The sequence below is a fragment of the Harpia harpyja genome, chromosome 14 (assembly GCF_026419915.1).
Source record: "Harpia harpyja isolate bHarHar1 chromosome 14, bHarHar1 primary haplotype, whole genome shotgun sequence".
In the NCBI taxonomy this organism is placed as follows: Eukaryota; Metazoa; Chordata; class Aves; order Accipitriformes; family Accipitridae; genus Harpia; species Harpia harpyja.
In genome coordinates, this window is record NC_068953.1 from 4,848,392 (window position 1) to 4,865,047 (window position 16,656).

Sequence of the window (16,656 nt, forward strand, 5' to 3'; positions counted from 1 at the left end):
GGTCACGTGCCGGGGGAGCCACGCCCGACAACCCCACCCCCCCACCCCACCCCCGCTTCGCTTCGGCCGCTGTCAGTCGGGTTTTCGCGCCGCGGTGCGGAGAAGGGCGGGGCGCGCGACGTCACGCAGGGGGGGAGGAGGAGGGGGCACGGGACGCTCAGAGGGGGCCAAAATTGGCGGGACCGGCGGCGCCGCGCGCGCGGAGGCGGCTCGGGGCTCTCTGGCAGCACGTGCCCTGCCCGCCGCCGCCGGCGCCGCCACCCTCCGCGCGCGGCCGCTCTCAACGGCCGGTGTCTCCGCTCCGCCCCTCCCCGCCCCGGGGCCGGCTCCCCGCCGCGCTTCCCGGCTCCGCCCCCCCGGGGCACGGCGCCCGGATGTGGGGCCCTTCCGGGGGCGAGGCCCGCCCGCTGCCGCTACCACCGCCGCCGCCGCTGCCGCCGCCGTCGCTGCCCCGCCCCGCCGGGTGCCTCGCCGCCGCGGCTGCTCCATGGAGGCCGACGGCGAGGCCGAGGCTCGGCTCCTCTTGCAGGAGGCTCGGGAGAGCATCGAGGCGGCGCGGAGCTACCGGCGGGAGCTGGAGCAGCGGCTGCGGGGACTGCACCAGGCGCGGAAGCAGGTGGGGGAAGCGGGACGGGGTTGCCCGGGCTGTGAGGGGTGGCGGCGGCGGGGCTCACCGTCGAGGCCGGGAGGGGACGAGCGGCCGGGAGGCGCCCGCCCGGGGCTCCGGGGTTTGCCCGCACCCTCCGGCGGGTGCTGGGGTCGGGACAGGCGCTGAGCCTGCCCCCTTCTCCCCGGCAGCGCGGGGCGGCGGGTCCGCCCGGCCCCGGGTGGGGTGGTGGCAGCCATCGGTGAGCCTCCTCCGGCGCGGCAGCGGTGCCCGGTCCTGCTCTTCTCAGCCGGAGCCGTGTTTTTGTGTGGAAACCCCCTCAGCAGGGTGCGGGCAGCAGCCTGTTAGAGCTTGGCTGGGGGAGGTGAAGGGAAGGGGGGGGGGGAACCCCGCAGGACCGGGGGTGGGCGAGGGCTGCGGTGACCCCGGTGGTCCCGCACACGCTGCGGGGAAAGGTGCGCCTTGCCTTGGAGGACTTGGGAACGGTTGGAGGTAGGAAGTACCGGGAAGGGAAGGGAGTGCGAGCTGAAGTCTGTTACAGAACGGAGACTGGTTTTCTGGGACGATAGGGAGGTTTCCTAGGCAAAAATAAAAAATGTCTAAAGGAACTACGTTTTCAAAAGCGGTTGGGATGCTAAGTTTTATTTTACGGGGAGCGTCATGCTTGTCTTCTGCCCCTCACATCTAAAAGATAGCTGCCTAGGCGAGTTATGCTCCAGTTTGGTTGCTCTCTTGAAGTCTGCTGTCCCCATGCATCAAACTCGGTGGGTCACGTACTCTGTGGGTCGCGTCTAAGTGTTGCCAACATTCCAGGTTAGCTGGTTTTTCTGCAGCTGTGCACTGGCGCCAGAGGAGAGTTTTCACTGGGACTAGTAACCCACCCACTCTGCGCTGAAGATGCGTGATAAGATAGGCAACTGTGGGCAGGGAGATTGCAGAGAGCCAGGAAAGGACTGGCTTCTCTAAGACATCCTCTAAGTGTTTTAGTTTTTGCAGACTAGAGCCAATGCCTTACGATCTTTGATTCAACTCTGCAAGGGGTAAATAAAAAAAAGAAAACAAAACAAAACTCAGAAAATGTTTCTGTGGTGGCCTGATAATGTTCCTGCAGCAGATTCCATTAGCATATAAATCTGCTAGGTTAGTGTCCTGCTACTGAGTGAATGTGGGCGATCACTATACATTAAATTAGTCATCTTCAAAACCGCAAGCTACTTAAGAAAATGAGTTGTTCATGACCGTCTTTAATCCAAACCTTGTCATCTCAGAGTGTTGCCTGATAACTCAAAATACATTGAGAGGGAGCCAGTTTGCCTTTCTGTAGTGACTGTCAGTGCTTAGTTAGCTTACGTTTCTTTTCTTGTCCTCCCTGGGGGAACTTCTTGGCTTGTGTACATGTTTCTGTTTTCTCTTTTCCCATCTTCAGGACCACATGTTGTTTTGTCCACAAAGAATCAGCCATGCAACACATGTCCAAGAATTCCTTGTGTCCAGAAGTGCCGAATGTCTTGGATTAGGGCTTCAGATAGCGGAAGCTTTATTATTTGGGGACTGTTGGGCCGATGTGATAGGAAAAGTGCTTTAGAACACTTTCATTGCATCCTTTTCTTTTGGACCAATGGGACACGATTTTCAACAGTCTTCATGCAGCTCTGTATGTTCAGGGACTTGCATTTCCTCTTCTGCGTAGCTAGTAGTATCTGTAATTCTGAGGCTGACTTGTTGAATTTGTATCTGCATGTAATGGAGGTAATGGGCTTAGAGAAGTGACTGTTCTGTCTTCCTCTGCCCCACCCCTTCATGAAGCTAAATACTTCCTTTTTTTTCCTCAAGCGTTAAAATAACAAGAGAAGGGAAACCAAGCTGTGTGGCAGCTGCAGACGTTCATGAATATTACTTGAAGAGGAAATTTATTTTACCTAACCAGAGAACTTCCTGTGTTGGTTGTCTATGCTTCTAAAGATCTAGAAATTACGTGTAAGGCCGTGTGCATGTTGCAGCATTTCCTTGTGCGTGTGACTTAGAAAAGTTTTTCATAGGGAGATGTTTACTTCTGACTTCTACATCTTTAGCTCAGGGGTGTTCAAATGTGTTTTCTTCCCTAAAAGTCAGATTCAGCAAGTTTGCAAACATTTTAATAAGCACTTGCAGAACCTTCTGTGGTCTAGTTCTTCCAGAATCAAAACAGACTTGCTGTTCACCCTGCCCTGTAACCCTGGAGCACAGACAAATCAAAGGTGGCTATTTAAAAAAAAATTGAAAAGAAAGCAGCTCTACAAGGACTTTAAAAATCCAGTGACGTGGTAGGGCCTGGAGAAGTGCTCCTAGATAGTCTTCTAAAAGCCTGATATCTTTTTCTTTCCAATGAGGATTACCTGTATATGCTGGCAGACTGGTTTTTGAACAGGATCACAGCAGTTTTGAGGGGCGGTGGGGAGAAGACCTACAGACCATTTGGACTTTCTGACAAGAAAAATTCCTTGATTGAAGTACGCGTAACCCAATCTGTATTTTGCTTAGTTAATATACTCTTCCCCTTGTCCAGACTAGTTTCTTTGCCTCCTTCCCTGCTGTACATTTACTAAAAATGACTACACTAGTTTGTGAACTGCCAGTGGTCCTTCTTTCAAAGTTGATTTCATGCACCGCTTTTCTCCAGCAGATGCAGATGAGGTGGTTCAGAAAAATAAAAGATGTGCATGGCCTTTGCCTTTATCCTGAATCCTTCTCTCTGTTACCTGAATTTAGATCAGAGAAAGTGCAACATTGACCAGAGATGTACTTGAGCAACATTTTAATGATTTGAAAGGGACCCTAAAGAAGCTGTTGGATGAGCGACTGATGTCACTGCTGCAGGAAGTGGATGCTATAGAACAAGACAGTATCAAACCCTTGGATGAATGCCAGAAGCTAATAGAGCATGGAGTCAGTACAGCTGATGATCTGCTTCGGGAAGGTAAGGCAGGACCTGATACTAAGTCTTGGCTCTACCTTCCAGTGTGTCTTCTCTTGAAGACTGTTATGATCAGCATATTTGGCTCACTTTGGACTTCTCTCAAACCAAATGTTAAGAAAAGGTTAAAGTTGGGTAGATGTAGTGAAGAGCTTATCAATATTATCTCCTACAAATCCATGTTTAAATATTTTGCTCCAATCCCGGGGTGCGCGTATGTCAGTGTAGCCTCCCCACAAGGGCAGGAAGTACCTACTTAGGAAACGTCTCACTGCAGAGGTGTCCTGCATCTCTCCATGCTTGATTATGTCAGGCTACTTTGAAATAAAACACATCTTGGGTACCATAATAACAAAATATCTCTGTTGTTGAAGGAAGTTATTTGTGTCTCAGTGGAATAGCAGCTGAAGTGAACAGATTATCTCTCCTGCGAAGTGTGATTATGTTGGCTGTTGATGGGGGACAGTGGAAGAATGAAATGGCCACTGCATGAGAAAAATTTCTCCAAAAAGTCTGAGGATGAGGCACACAAAAACAGACTTGTGGACTATTACTGTAAGGGCCAGTTTGTACCCTACTGATGCTAAGTACCTAGCCAGAAAGGAACGTCACTCTTGTCTGCTTTCCCCACACTGGAGAACCTACTGGGAGCATGTCTGAGCCATGAGTATGTTGGCAGTTTCCTTGCATTGTTCTCGTGTCGCAACTTTAACTTTCTTTCAACATGATCTCAGTTTTGTGAACTAAAGTGCATCGAGCAGTCTCCCATGGGTAGGAAATCTACCAGCTTCCACTCAGACGTGAGCTTTGCGCTTAAAGAGCATGCTGGCTTGGTAGCGCTCTGCCTCCTGCTCACAGGAGTAGTGACAATATTTAAGAATTAATTTGTTGTGGGGTGTTTGGTTTTGGTTTTGGTGGGTTTTTTTGGTTTGTTTTTTTTTTAGCACCACAACCTCTGGGACAGCTGGTAGTCACCTTGGTTTTACTTTGTCTCAAGTTACTGAATCACAGGGTGGTGGCAAAAGATTGCCTGTGTTTACATGAGTTTCTATCAGATCTCATGAGAACCTGACTAGCCGTGCGCCTCCTATTCTGCGGGTCACCATTCCCTCTGTAGCAGTACAAGCATTGCTAAGTCGTGTTGTCAAAATGAGCAGCTGTTGCATCTGAGTCAGAAAGGAGTTAAGCTCCATGGTTATTAAATCTCCTGCTGCCAATTATGACGTATGCTTTTCTTTAGAGATTTGTAATGTTTGTAATCCTCCATTTGGAAAAGGACTGAGCTTGCTTATGTTGTAAATTACCATGAAGTCATCAGATAGGAGAATGGAGCGTACGTCTCTGTAAACTGAAGTGTGGGATGCTACTTTATATGGAAAGCTTATGAAAAGATTTCTATTTATCTCCACACTTTAATGCATGGATTATTTCCTTCATTATGACAATAGTTACCATTTAGATTGTAGCAAACAGCACAATGGTTGAAATTATTTTTTGCTTTTAAGCTCCTGCTTTTTTGTTTTCTGCTCAGTGAAGGTGCTTTGGTTTTTTCTTCCTTTAAAGCAGGTGGAGGAAGGGATTAATAATCCTAATTTCTGGCATCTGACCCCAGTTCTGCTACTGTCTGAGACCTGAGGCAAATTATTACATCTGTTATGGGTGTGTCTACAGGAAGCTTTGAGAGCTTCAAAAGTTGCTAGATAGGCTTTATATTGTTAACTATAATTGTATTTTCTAGCTAAGTGTCTAGCAAAAGTGCTGAGAATGCTTCATGTTTAATTGGTTGTTCATGTCAGAACTAGTTATTCTTTGAAGCAAAGAATGCCTTTCTTGGACGTTTTCTCATTAGGAATATTTTTACCATTTGATTCCAGGAGAGAGTGCAGTCCATGGAGATGTGGGACAACAGAATGAGAAACTTTGCAGCTTTACAAAAAAAGCTTTACATATTCAGCTAGATAGGTAAGATACTGACACACTGAGGTGATCTGAGGCAGCAGCACTTGTGCTCTTCTTGTGTAGGGGATCTTTTCTCCTCTGAAACAAAAGCCTTCCACTCCACTGCATTAAAAGATTCATTTGAGGTGTTACTGTCACTTGTTTCATAGGCTTTCTTTGGGGCTAGCAGTCACAGGATGGAGTAGTTTTCAACCTCCATATGGTCTGTAGAAATATAGGCTGTTTATTTATGAACGATGAAACCCACTCCTTGTGGAACAGCCTGTATTTCAGAGTATTTACTGAGAAACAGACAGTCTGGTTAGGGCTGAAACACAATGTTTTCTGAGTCTTTTAAGTTTGAAATGCACATGCCAATTTCTGCAGCTGTTCTCTCTTTGCATATCTGCACAGATTCATGTGTATGGACAAAATATGAATTTGTAGAAGCTGGCCCCTTTCATTACAGCAAACTTTCCTTTCTCAGCTTACCAGAAGTGCCCTCCTTGGTTGACGTGCCTTGTTTATCTGCCCAGTTGGATGACTGCCTTCTTACTATATTGAAAAATCAAATATTCAGACATGGAACTGTGGCATCTCGACCACCTGTACAGCTAGAGGAATTCGTTGAGAAGCCTGGAGGTATTTTAGTCCGATGGTGTAAGGTAGGTAAAATATCCTGGGTGAAGATCATTCAGATTTCAGTTTTGTTGAAAGAAACTGAAAAAGCCACTTTCGTTCTGGATTCTCTACTGCCTTCAAAGGAATAGTCCACTCCAGTGTGCGTTAGAAACTTTAGAAGAGATTTTTATGGTAATGGCCTAATTTAAAGGCAAGGTAATCTAGTGATGTTGTGGTTGGCGCTAGGGTTTGTGTCTGCCTGGCAGTGACACTTGTGTGTTAGACTCTTGCTGTCGGACTCTACCTGCTCCCATCTGCAGGTAGAAAGGGCCGACCTGCTGATGCACCTCTGCCTCACAATCGCCTTCCCTGTGTGTGGGAGAGTTGGGAGGGGCAGCTGAAAACACTGCTACCCCTGCTTCCCATGCTTAAGCAAGTGCCAGGTGCCAGACAAGCAGGAAACAACTCCTTCAAATACTCTTCCCTCTAAACAAATTACTAGAGTGTAATCTGTCTGTGATACTGTTGTACAAACAAGACCAAGAAATCCTGGTGTGTGTGTTTCTGACAGAGGTGATTTGCACGTAGCCAATTGTGCTGTGGCAGTGAGTGGTTGGTTTGTGTGGCCGTAACAGCCAACCACTCTCAGATGGAACTTCGTTGCTGGGCTGATGCTTTTGTTCCCTTTGAAGATGCTTTAGCAGACCCAGGATGAGGCTGAACCTGTTCGGTTATGCTTTTACACCTAAACATGTTTGTGTTCTTAGGGAGATGCAGTGGATAGAAAGAGAAAATATTTTAATATTGGCATTAGCTAGTCAAGTAGCCTTTTTCTTCAATACACAAAAACTATTTTTGAGTAAATCACTGCTGTGATCTGGTGAGGTTTAGTTGTTGTTGGACAGCTTTACTACGCTCCTTGGCAGCATTAAACAAACTTGTTTTTCTAGCAACAGCCAGCCATTGGTCAGCCACCCTTACCTTGTCAAGGATGTGGACTCAGGTTACAAAACCATAGGCGCTACTGTCAAATGTGGTCTGATTTTCTATGGTATACAGGAGGTCCCTGAATTTGGTCATGCTTGGGGCATAGCGGAACTTTTGTGGGGAAGAAAAAAATTTAAAAATCTCTTTCGACTTAGAGATTATCAAAGAGTTGGAAATCATTCCCTGGAACAGTTTATGAAGAATAATAGTGAGTTTCCCCTGCTGTTAAAAACTGGCACTGAATTTCTTCTGCAAATTTGTCTTCAGCTTTTGGCTGAAGGATCTTGTTATATCTCTTCTAGATTGAAAAGCTGCCTGTTAAATGTTTCTTCTCCTATAGATACTTTTAAACTGTAATCAAATCATTCTTATACTTTTTGTATTAGTTGGTTCAGACACTGATTTTATTTTCTATAAGGCATGCTTTCTGCTCTTTAATACCTTGCGACTCAGAATCGCCTTTGATGACAGCCTGCAGCACTATCCTAATGTGTGCCACTTCAGGGGCAAAAGAAAAAAAAGAGGGGGTCCTTTATTAATGCAATAAATGTTTCTCTAGGTGGATGATGACTTCATACCACAAGATTACCGACTGCAATATCGTAAGAGTACTGCCAGTCACTTTGAAGATGTATATGTTGGCTCGGAGACAGAGTTCATAGTGCTGCATATTGATCCTAATGTTGATTACCAGTTCAGAGTCTGTGCCCGAGGAGATGGACGGCAAGAGTGGAGTCCATGGAGTGTTCCTCAGATCGGCCGTACCACGCTAGTTCCCCATGGTACTGTTTTGCTGCTGTTCATCTTCATCTTAAGCCTGTGTCATCAGCGCAGCACTCCTGAAGGTCTATAGCTGAATGACTTATGGAGCTGCTTTTTGTATGATGGTGGGGCGTCCTTAGCTATGATGTATGTGTGTAATGTATGATGAGCTATCCTTTCATCCTGCAATTTATTCTTTGCTTCCTAGTGTGAGGGACAGTTAGTGAGCCTTTCCAGCAGGTAGCTCACTGCTTTGCCTTGGAAAGCATCAATGAGCTAGAAGTGAAGGATTTTTTTTCCTTCTCCTTCACCCCTACCTAAGCATTTTTTGATGACCTACAGTGTCGTAACAAGCTCTTATCTTGGAGAGAGTAAAACCTAAGTTTTCTCTTCACTTGCAAATTTTTAAGGGCAGTGGGTAATGAAGGTTTTCCTTTGCCTACAATGTGACTTTGCAGGGATTGCAGCAAAGAGTGAACTTCTGGTGAATTCTGTGAGCTGGGAAATATTTTTTGTAATTGCAAATTATTTGAAAAAGAAATCTCCATCAGAAGGCGGCAAAACTAGCCTCTGTTGTTAATATAGCTTAAGCTTCATATGAGGTAAACTGAGCGGACATTGCGACTGATTTGGTTTTGCACAGACAGTAGGTGGTCAAGTTGAGGTTTGCACTTTTCATACCTTTTGGTTTTTTTTCTTTTTTTTCTTTTATTTTAAGAATGGACAGCTGGTTTGGAGGGTTACAGCTTGAGCAGTCGAAGAAACATAGCACTTCGAAATGATTCTCAGTCATGCGGTGTGCTCTACTCCAAAGCTCCTACTTATTTCTGTGGGCAAACATTAACATTCAGGCAAGTACTTTCTGGGTAGCTGTTGTCTGGTGCATCTCCTGTGAGCCAAGCCTCCTTCTCTAGTCTGTTACATCTCAGTTGTATGTAAACCTGAGTCATGGTGCATATTTGAGTTTTACATCAGCTCAGCCCCAGTCAAGGTAGTGTGTCTGGGTAAAGTCTGAACGTCCTTCTCTTTACTTCTACTTCCTGGCTCTTTAGGAAAACACCTGATGTTTTTGTAGGACCTGCACCTATCTAAAAGAGACGAGTGAACTCCTGAAGGATGATAAATACAGCTCATGCTGAGCAAATCTGTGGAATGTTGAACTTCCTCGAGTTTTTTAGCAGCTGTTACTGGCTGGTCAGAAGTCAGTGGAGGCTTGCCATTGATTCTTTTTAACCTTGGGTCAGTGGGTGCTTTTCTTCCCAGAGTATCCACAAGCTTTGCAGGATTTGGTCATGAAAACATATATGCTGTTGGGACAGGTAGGGATGACAGTCTGGCACTGATGTCTTAAACATCTGAGATAACTAGTGCTGATCAGACTACTGCTTGAAACTGGCATTAGAAAATACTGAGTGGAGAAGGGATCTTGTGGAATTCAAGCTTTCCATTTGACACAGAATGTGATTAAAAACCTTGGCAGCTTTGCTGCCTGTAGTCCTATCCCTGAGATGATGTTGTTTAACAGGGTATGAGGAATGTCCTTGTGGATATGTCAGTTGTAATTACAGACCTCAGAGACTCTGAAGCTTTATTCCATCTTTCCCTGGTTAAATAAAACTACTTGCTGTACAGTAGGCAACCCCCCAAAGGCAGTTTAAGGGGGTCGTTCATTATATTTTTATAACTTACTTCATGGTGTTTCATTTCTCCCTTCCTGATAACTAATCTTAACTTTAGATGGTTGTAGTATGAGGATGTATTCGGTTGCCCTGTCTGAGATGGAATAAAAAGATCTAAAGCTTTCATTTGAAATCTGTTGCTAGATATAACATCTCTTGGCTCAGAAATGCCTGTGAAATTAAAGGCAGAACTTTGAGGTTTCCCTTGGTTCTCTTTCAGACCAATGCCTTTTATCTTTTTTTATTGGTAGCATATGAAAATCTTTTGCTTTACATTTTGGTAATGTGGACTCCTCTCCAAGAGGAGATTGTTTCAGGATGGCAGAGCACTAATAAGCACATGTCCACAAGAACTATAATGACACAAATCTTAAGATTGAAGACAACCTCGAAAATCGGTTGTGTTCCTCTTGGATGGTCCAAGATTAGCTTCCTGTTTGAAAGTGTGTGAGATTTTCCTGAGCAGGGAGATGTAGTACTTAGCGCTTGGCTTTCTCCATCTGTTGAAACAAAAGTGTATTCACAAGGGGATAAGTGGCTTGCAGAACAAACCAAATAAGCAAGGTTCATGTTACAGGTATTTGTGAAGCAGCTTTGTATTCTTTTTGTGTGTTCAGGCCACAGGCATACCTCATCAGTGGAAAGTGAAGCTGCAATAAACGCAATGCTTTTTATCTGCTTTTTAAAGATAGACTGCTTCAGTTATCCTCTGAGGTGAAGCATTTGGACAAGTTGTAGGAAAACATTGCTTTAAGTCAAGACTCATCCTGTTCCTTTGCAGCCTTCAGGGAGCTGCCCTTAGGAAAAAGAACATTTCTCCACTGACCTGCTCTGCAGCTGTCCTTCTTTAAAGCTTTTGCTTGCAGTGGGGAGCCACAGTCAGTCTGGTCAGTCTGGCCAGTCTGGCAATTTGGGATCATCCAGCAGGTGCCGTATGAAGATCATGCTGACTTTGTCAGGAACCCACAACTCTGCTGACAGCTAATATAAAGGAAGCACATGTGATCACCCGCAGATTCACTTGTCTGTGGTCTGAGGCAAATGGAAACTGGTGGTGGTTGAACTGGTGCAGCATCTGTGTGCTACAGTGATAGAGGCAAGGTTGTGCTCTGCAGCATTGGAAGTGGTGAGAAGGGATTTGAAAAGTGTCCCACTGAGCATTGTTCCAACCATGTATTCTGTAGGCTTTTTAAAATTTTAAGTCCCAGGGATCACAGAGGCTGGAGGATAACTTTGCTAATGTGATAGGAAAAATCAGCCTAGTAAAGTGAAGCTTAGGAGATTGTGCAGTGATGCTCTGTACTGTACTGGGGCTCTTTGTCTTGGGCTGGTTATCAATTGCTGAAAAATCAAAACCTAGTAAGGAAAGGAATGGTGATCCATACCAGATCCTGGCCCTCTTCCCTATGCATGTGAGAGGAGGAAACCTACTGCAGAATTACAGGTTGGCTGTTTTCTTAGGCACTCGGATTGTGCTTCCTCTTTATGGTGTAAGGAAGGTTTGGCTCTTTCCTACTTTGCGTTAGCATGCAGCCCAGTCTGCTCTCTCGGAGCGAGGGCAGCGGTGTGGGGATGGTAGCTCTGATGCTGGAAAGCCTGGGTGTGATGAATACAGAAGTGCATGATGAAAAACATGGCCTGAGCCTGGATTCAGTGAGAGCGCTGAATCTAAAATGTTCAGCTGGTCCTAGACTGTCTCCTGTGTAAATGCTCCCCCCTCTGGGTGTAGTCTTGCTCCTCAGTATTTGCTGTCCTCTTATTTCTTTGATGCTTTTTTCTTCCTACTGCTGCTGGTCCAGATTACCTTGACAGTGCTTTGCAAAAGGGGTCTATAATAAATGAGTAAGTGTGGATTACAGATTGACATGATAAAATTTCTACTTTTTAATGGGTTTATAATTACCCATTTTTGGTCATTCTTGTGCCTGTACAAATGCTTATTTCCAACTCAAGAAAGGCTCCCTTAACTAGGGATGACATGAATTAATGTTACCTAAGCACAAAGGCTTTACCTCTCAAGTTTACTGATAAAAAGCTGTTTATAAAACCTCCCCAGTAACTCAGGCACAGTTTAAAATCTAAAGTGGAGTAGCAAAATGAATTTGAAATCTCGTTTAAAGTTGTTTGGGGAAAACATTGCGGACCATTTCCAAATTAAAAGCTTCTTGGATATTTAAATTTTTTTTCTTTGCTTTACAGTACAAGGCTTTTGCTATCTTAGTGATGTTCCCAGGGGACTAAAAAAACCTAATGGAGTGCAAAAGTAAAACATGGTTCCAATTTTATCTTCCCTGTTTGTCTTGAAAGAGTTAACCCATTGTGTGCCAGTCCACTGCCCAGTTTATTCCAGTTCTTAAAAGCTTCTGCTGAAGTTTTTCTGTTGTTTGGCAACAACCATGTATCAGTGCTGCTTTTTCTCTCAAGCTGTAATGAAAATAAATGCTGTTTTACTTTCTAGAAAAGTTTCCCAAGTCACTCAGGCTCTCTCTAAAGTATGATTTAGCACCTTTGAGAGATGGCAGTACGAGAGAAAGGACTCAAATATAGAAGAGCCCTTCAGTGTACAAACTGTGCAGGCCTTGCTCAGCTGCCAGGGCCCAAAGGGAACTGTGTCCCAGGTCGTTTGCACAACTTGTTTGCTTTTTCTTTGGAGATTCTTTCTCAGGACCAAAATTCTAAATGCAGCTGAACAGAAGCCAGACTTGTAAATGGTCTTCTGGGTGTTGTTTTTAATACACATTTGCACAAAGCTAATTTATGAAAAAAACCCAAAACAACCCACACACACCCTCAAACTCAACAACCCTTCACCACCAAAACACATCAACCTTCCGCCCCCACAGCAGAACATAGCAGAGTTCAAAAACCCCGTTTTAGTCATGCTTATTAAATACTTGCTGAAACTACAGCCATCTTGCCATAATACAAGATGTTGACCAGTAATCTGGTATAGATGATTGTAGTTTTGCACATATTGGTTGTTTCAGACAACTGGAAATAATTTCAAAAGACTCTAAGCTGTGACAGTGGAGAATTTTATTAAATAGCAATGAAAGCTTGCAGGAAGCAGATTCATGTTTTGTACAGATTAACAGAGAAAGCATTGCTCAGTGGAGCTGTTGGGAAAGCTGGTAGGACTTCTGGTCATTCAGCAGGGATCTCCCCAAAAGGTTGGATGAATTTCTTGAAAGCCCTGGAGCACAGTACAGAGGTCTGGTATGACAGGGTATTACTGTCTGGATTTCATTGTATGTTTTGATTTAAAGCTTCAGGGTTTGACTTAACTTTTTGCCTGGTAGAATTGAAACTGTGGGACAGCCAGACAGACGAGACAGCCTCGGAGTGTGTGTGGAGCAGCAGAACGGCTATGATTCTTTGCAGCGGGATAAAGCTGTGTGCATTAGCACAAATGGTGAGTCTGAATCATGTAATTGAAGAGTGATTTTTTTTTTTTTTCCCCCCCTTTCTCAAAACCCATAGCCCCTGGTTCTTTATATCCCTGGATCACATATGAGCAACTTCATCCATGTTTTATGTACATACTGCTCGTGCAGTTAAAATCTTTGGTGAGAGCATGGGTCTCCTTTTCCTGCTTGCAGTTAGTGCAGCCTGTTTGATGTGACAAAAAGGAATGTGGCAGGGTTGCTTTCCATTTCTATTTGCCTGCAAAAAAATAGGTAGACATACTGTTGCATGTTAGTACGTACAGAAAGTGAGAAATGATATTTGATATCTTGACTGTTTCAGGGGCAGTATTTGTAAATGGAAAAGAGATGACAAACCAACTGCCTGCTGTTACTTCTGGATCAACTGTGACGTTTGACATGGAAGTTGTGCAGTTAGGGCCTTCCAGCAATGAGGGAGGGAACTTCAAGCTTCGAGTAACCATTAGCTCTAACAACAGAGAAGTGGTCTTTGACTGGGTACTTGATCAATGCTGTGTCTCTTTGTATTTTGGATGTTCGTTTTCATACCCAGGCTGGAAAGTTTTGGTGTTTTAGCAGTGAGTGAAGGGATTTTTGTTCTTGCTATAAAGTGTAATGTTAAAACCTGGGTTTCCAGCTGTTTGACATCAACAATCTGTTAACAAAAACCTGTCTTTATACTACTTGAACTCCACTATATTGTACTTCCTGCTGGATTCATTTAAAAAAAAAATAATTGTGAAACATTGGATTTGTTACTCTGGAAAAAGTTAGAAACAGGCATTTGTGTAGGCAAATTAATTTAAGCAGTCCATAAGCCCTTTCCCTTTTTTCCTCCAGACTTGATTTTTGTCAGTATTTCATTGTACTCTAGTCTCAGGGTACGTGTATTCTGTAGAATTAACTTTGCTTAATGCTGCTGCTCTGTGAAATAAGCCTGTAAACATTTAGGGGGGTGGTAATGGACCAAAATTTTATTTATACCACTCAAAAAGAACAAAGTATTTAGAGCAGTGATATCCTGCTATGCTTCCTTGTACACAATGCTGCCTTAATAGTATGAATGGATAGTGGGTTCTGCATGCAACAGCCATTTCTTCCATGCATGGTACTGTTCATTCCTCCAGAGCAAGGATGTCTGAGCCATAATGTCTGTTTAAATATGTAGCCAGTCTGTTAATGTCTCACTTAAGTGCCTTATTTTGAGATATTTCTTGAACTGTTTTCTGTGTTGTCACTTGGAATATATTTTTCTAGAGTAGTTGCATAGTGATGCTTACATCAACTTAATGCAGATGCTTGCCTCAAACTAGACCAATACCTAGAGTAGGACAGTTACCCTTATCTGCTCTGCCTTCCCTAGTTATATTTACTGTGTAGCCTATGTCAGAGCAAGTCTTAGCGATTTAGTACTTAGGCATGACATGCAGATTGGCAGCCATGATTCCTCACAGAGCCCTTCTAAGACTTAGAGACAACCTTCTTTCTATTGTCCAACAACACAGACAAGGGAGGTGCTGTTCTGATGTGCAGGATTCCTGGAAATCCCAATAGCTACCTGGGAACACCTTGCATTCACGTGCAATAGCACAGGTTTATGGTCTGAGGACTGGGGACAGACTAGGCTGCCCAAGCAAGCTGGGACTGCTGCTGGAGATCCACCTTGGGAGGTAATGGAGATGGGCTTCAGGCAGACCCTGCTGGCAGAGATTTAACCTGCAGCAGTCAAAATGTAGCAGATGGTGGTAATTTAGCTGTCTCCTCCATGTAATAGGATGGGAAAAGAAAATATGAATTAATTGACTTTGAATGCAGAAGTTACATAAAGTTACCACTATTTTCCCTAAGGAGCAACTAAGATTTATAATGAGCTTATCAAAGAGAACCTATTCCTGGTCAAAAGATTGCAATACTACTGGACTTAAATATTTTGAAGTAATGCTTATCGAGGGCCTTCTTACCTCAAATTCAATTAAATATATTTTAGCATGTTAGAATAGCAGTATTTTTATAAAGCCTAGACAATCATTCTGCCCTTTTTCCTGCAGTGTCAACATGCTACATTAGCCCTCTATGCTAGCACTAAAAGCTTAATTCACATTGGATTATTATCCCCCATACTTACATTATCAGTACAAAAAGATTAATCGTCCTTGCCTGCGTTTTTTTCCCCAGGCATCTGTAGTAGGGGTACAAGAATTTCAGAAAAGGCAAATGGCTGTTGGTATTTACAACATTTACAAGGAAAAAAAATTGTGAGTAGATTCAGATGGATGCAAAGAACTTGCACATGGCAGAGTTAGGGTGGAATTTACTGTAAGACCTGAAGTGAGGAAGACTGGGCACCTGCAGGTAAGATTATCCACTGTTAGCAACAAAAAGCCTGCAGTATTCTCAGTTTTTCAAGCTTAACTATTTCACTGTTAGGGAGTAAGAAAATACTAGCTTATCCTGTACTTTCAGTGTTCCCTTGAATTATCCTGTGAAGAGTATTTTCAATACTTCTAAAATACGTTTCTTTTCGTGTAGCCAAGAAGGTTCACTAGATGATCAAACAGTATCAGTCCTGTTTAGAGAGGGTCAGGCTGGCACTCTAGCTAGCAGCCAACTTAAATCTTGCTCCATTTAGTAGTGCTGGTAATGTCACTTACATACTTCAGGTACTACTTGTAACTTAGTATTTTTACCATATGGAAACTAAAATTGTGAGTATCTACACTTCTGAGGTACCAACAGCTCAGGTACCTTTTCATCTGCTTTTGGAGGGGCTAGTCAGACTATTGATTCTGCAGGATATTTACTTGCATGTTAGAAAATAAAGCTTAAGCCTTGAATTCAGGTACTTCCAGAGATGGTAATGCCTTGTCAGTTTGTTCAGAATACGCATACAAAGCAGCTTAAGATGACTGTGAAGGGCCACTGGAGGCCCCTACTGCGCCCCTTGAGAGCTGAGGATGGCAAGAAAGGAAAGAGTTTTTCTGACTTTAGTCTTTAGCTGTACATTGAACAAGGGCAGCTTGCCAGTCGTGGGTTGGGTATGGTTGGGGTTTTTGCCATTTTTTTTAAACTTAGCATAAGCCTAGCTGTCCAAATTGCAAATTAGGTACTGTTCAACCACCTCTTGGAGCTGCACCTTTTAGACCTGGGAGGGGTGAAGAGTCTCAGGGCAAGAGACCTGAGTAAGAAAGTATGCAAAGAAGCAGAAGAGGCTTGAATTAAAAAGGTTGAAATTCTGTTATTCCACAGCAGAGTTCAGCTAGATAGAAAACTTGACACTTCCTTTACAATTTTTCACCTCTAGCTCTTGGAGCCTTGCAAGCAACAGAGTGTTAACTGCTTATGAAATCCAATCCTGAAAGTTGTTTTCTTAAGCTAGTACATTCACTTACCTCAACTAAGACTTATGTGTCAAGTGAAATTTGAATTTTTTTAAAATAAAGTTTTATCCCTCAACCGTGTATGGTCTAGTAAATTATTTATTGGGGCATAAAGCTGGAGCATCACTGCATTCTAACAAGAAAATAAGAAAATGTATTCTATAGTGCTGCAGCTGTCTTTAAGAGCTTCTCCCCCTTGTTTTTTTTCCCCATCTTTTGTCCCTCAGAAGTCCTCAACAATTTTTTTTCCAGGTTTCTCACTTGTGCACTTACCTTTATTTCCAGCTGAAGTTTAGATCTTAGCTGA

General features: G+C 43.8%; 1 protein-coding gene across 1 annotated transcript; it reads left to right on the plus strand.

The window, feature by feature from the left end:
- The first annotated feature begins 415 nt into the window (after positions 1 to 415).
- Positions 416 to 16,430, plus strand: CRLF3 (cytokine receptor like factor 3). The gene is made up of 8 exons (XM_052806972.1): positions 416 to 616; positions 3,356 to 3,563; positions 5,435 to 5,522; positions 5,986 to 6,163; positions 7,666 to 7,888; positions 8,587 to 8,719; positions 12,847 to 12,959; positions 13,295 to 16,430. Exons 1-8 carry the CDS (start codon positions 488 to 490, stop codon positions 13,546 to 13,548), a joined length of 1,326 nt encoding a protein of 441 aa, XP_052662932.1. The 5' UTR covers positions 416 to 487; the 3' UTR covers positions 13,549 to 16,430.
- Positions 16,431 to 16,656: the final 226 nt, after the last annotated feature.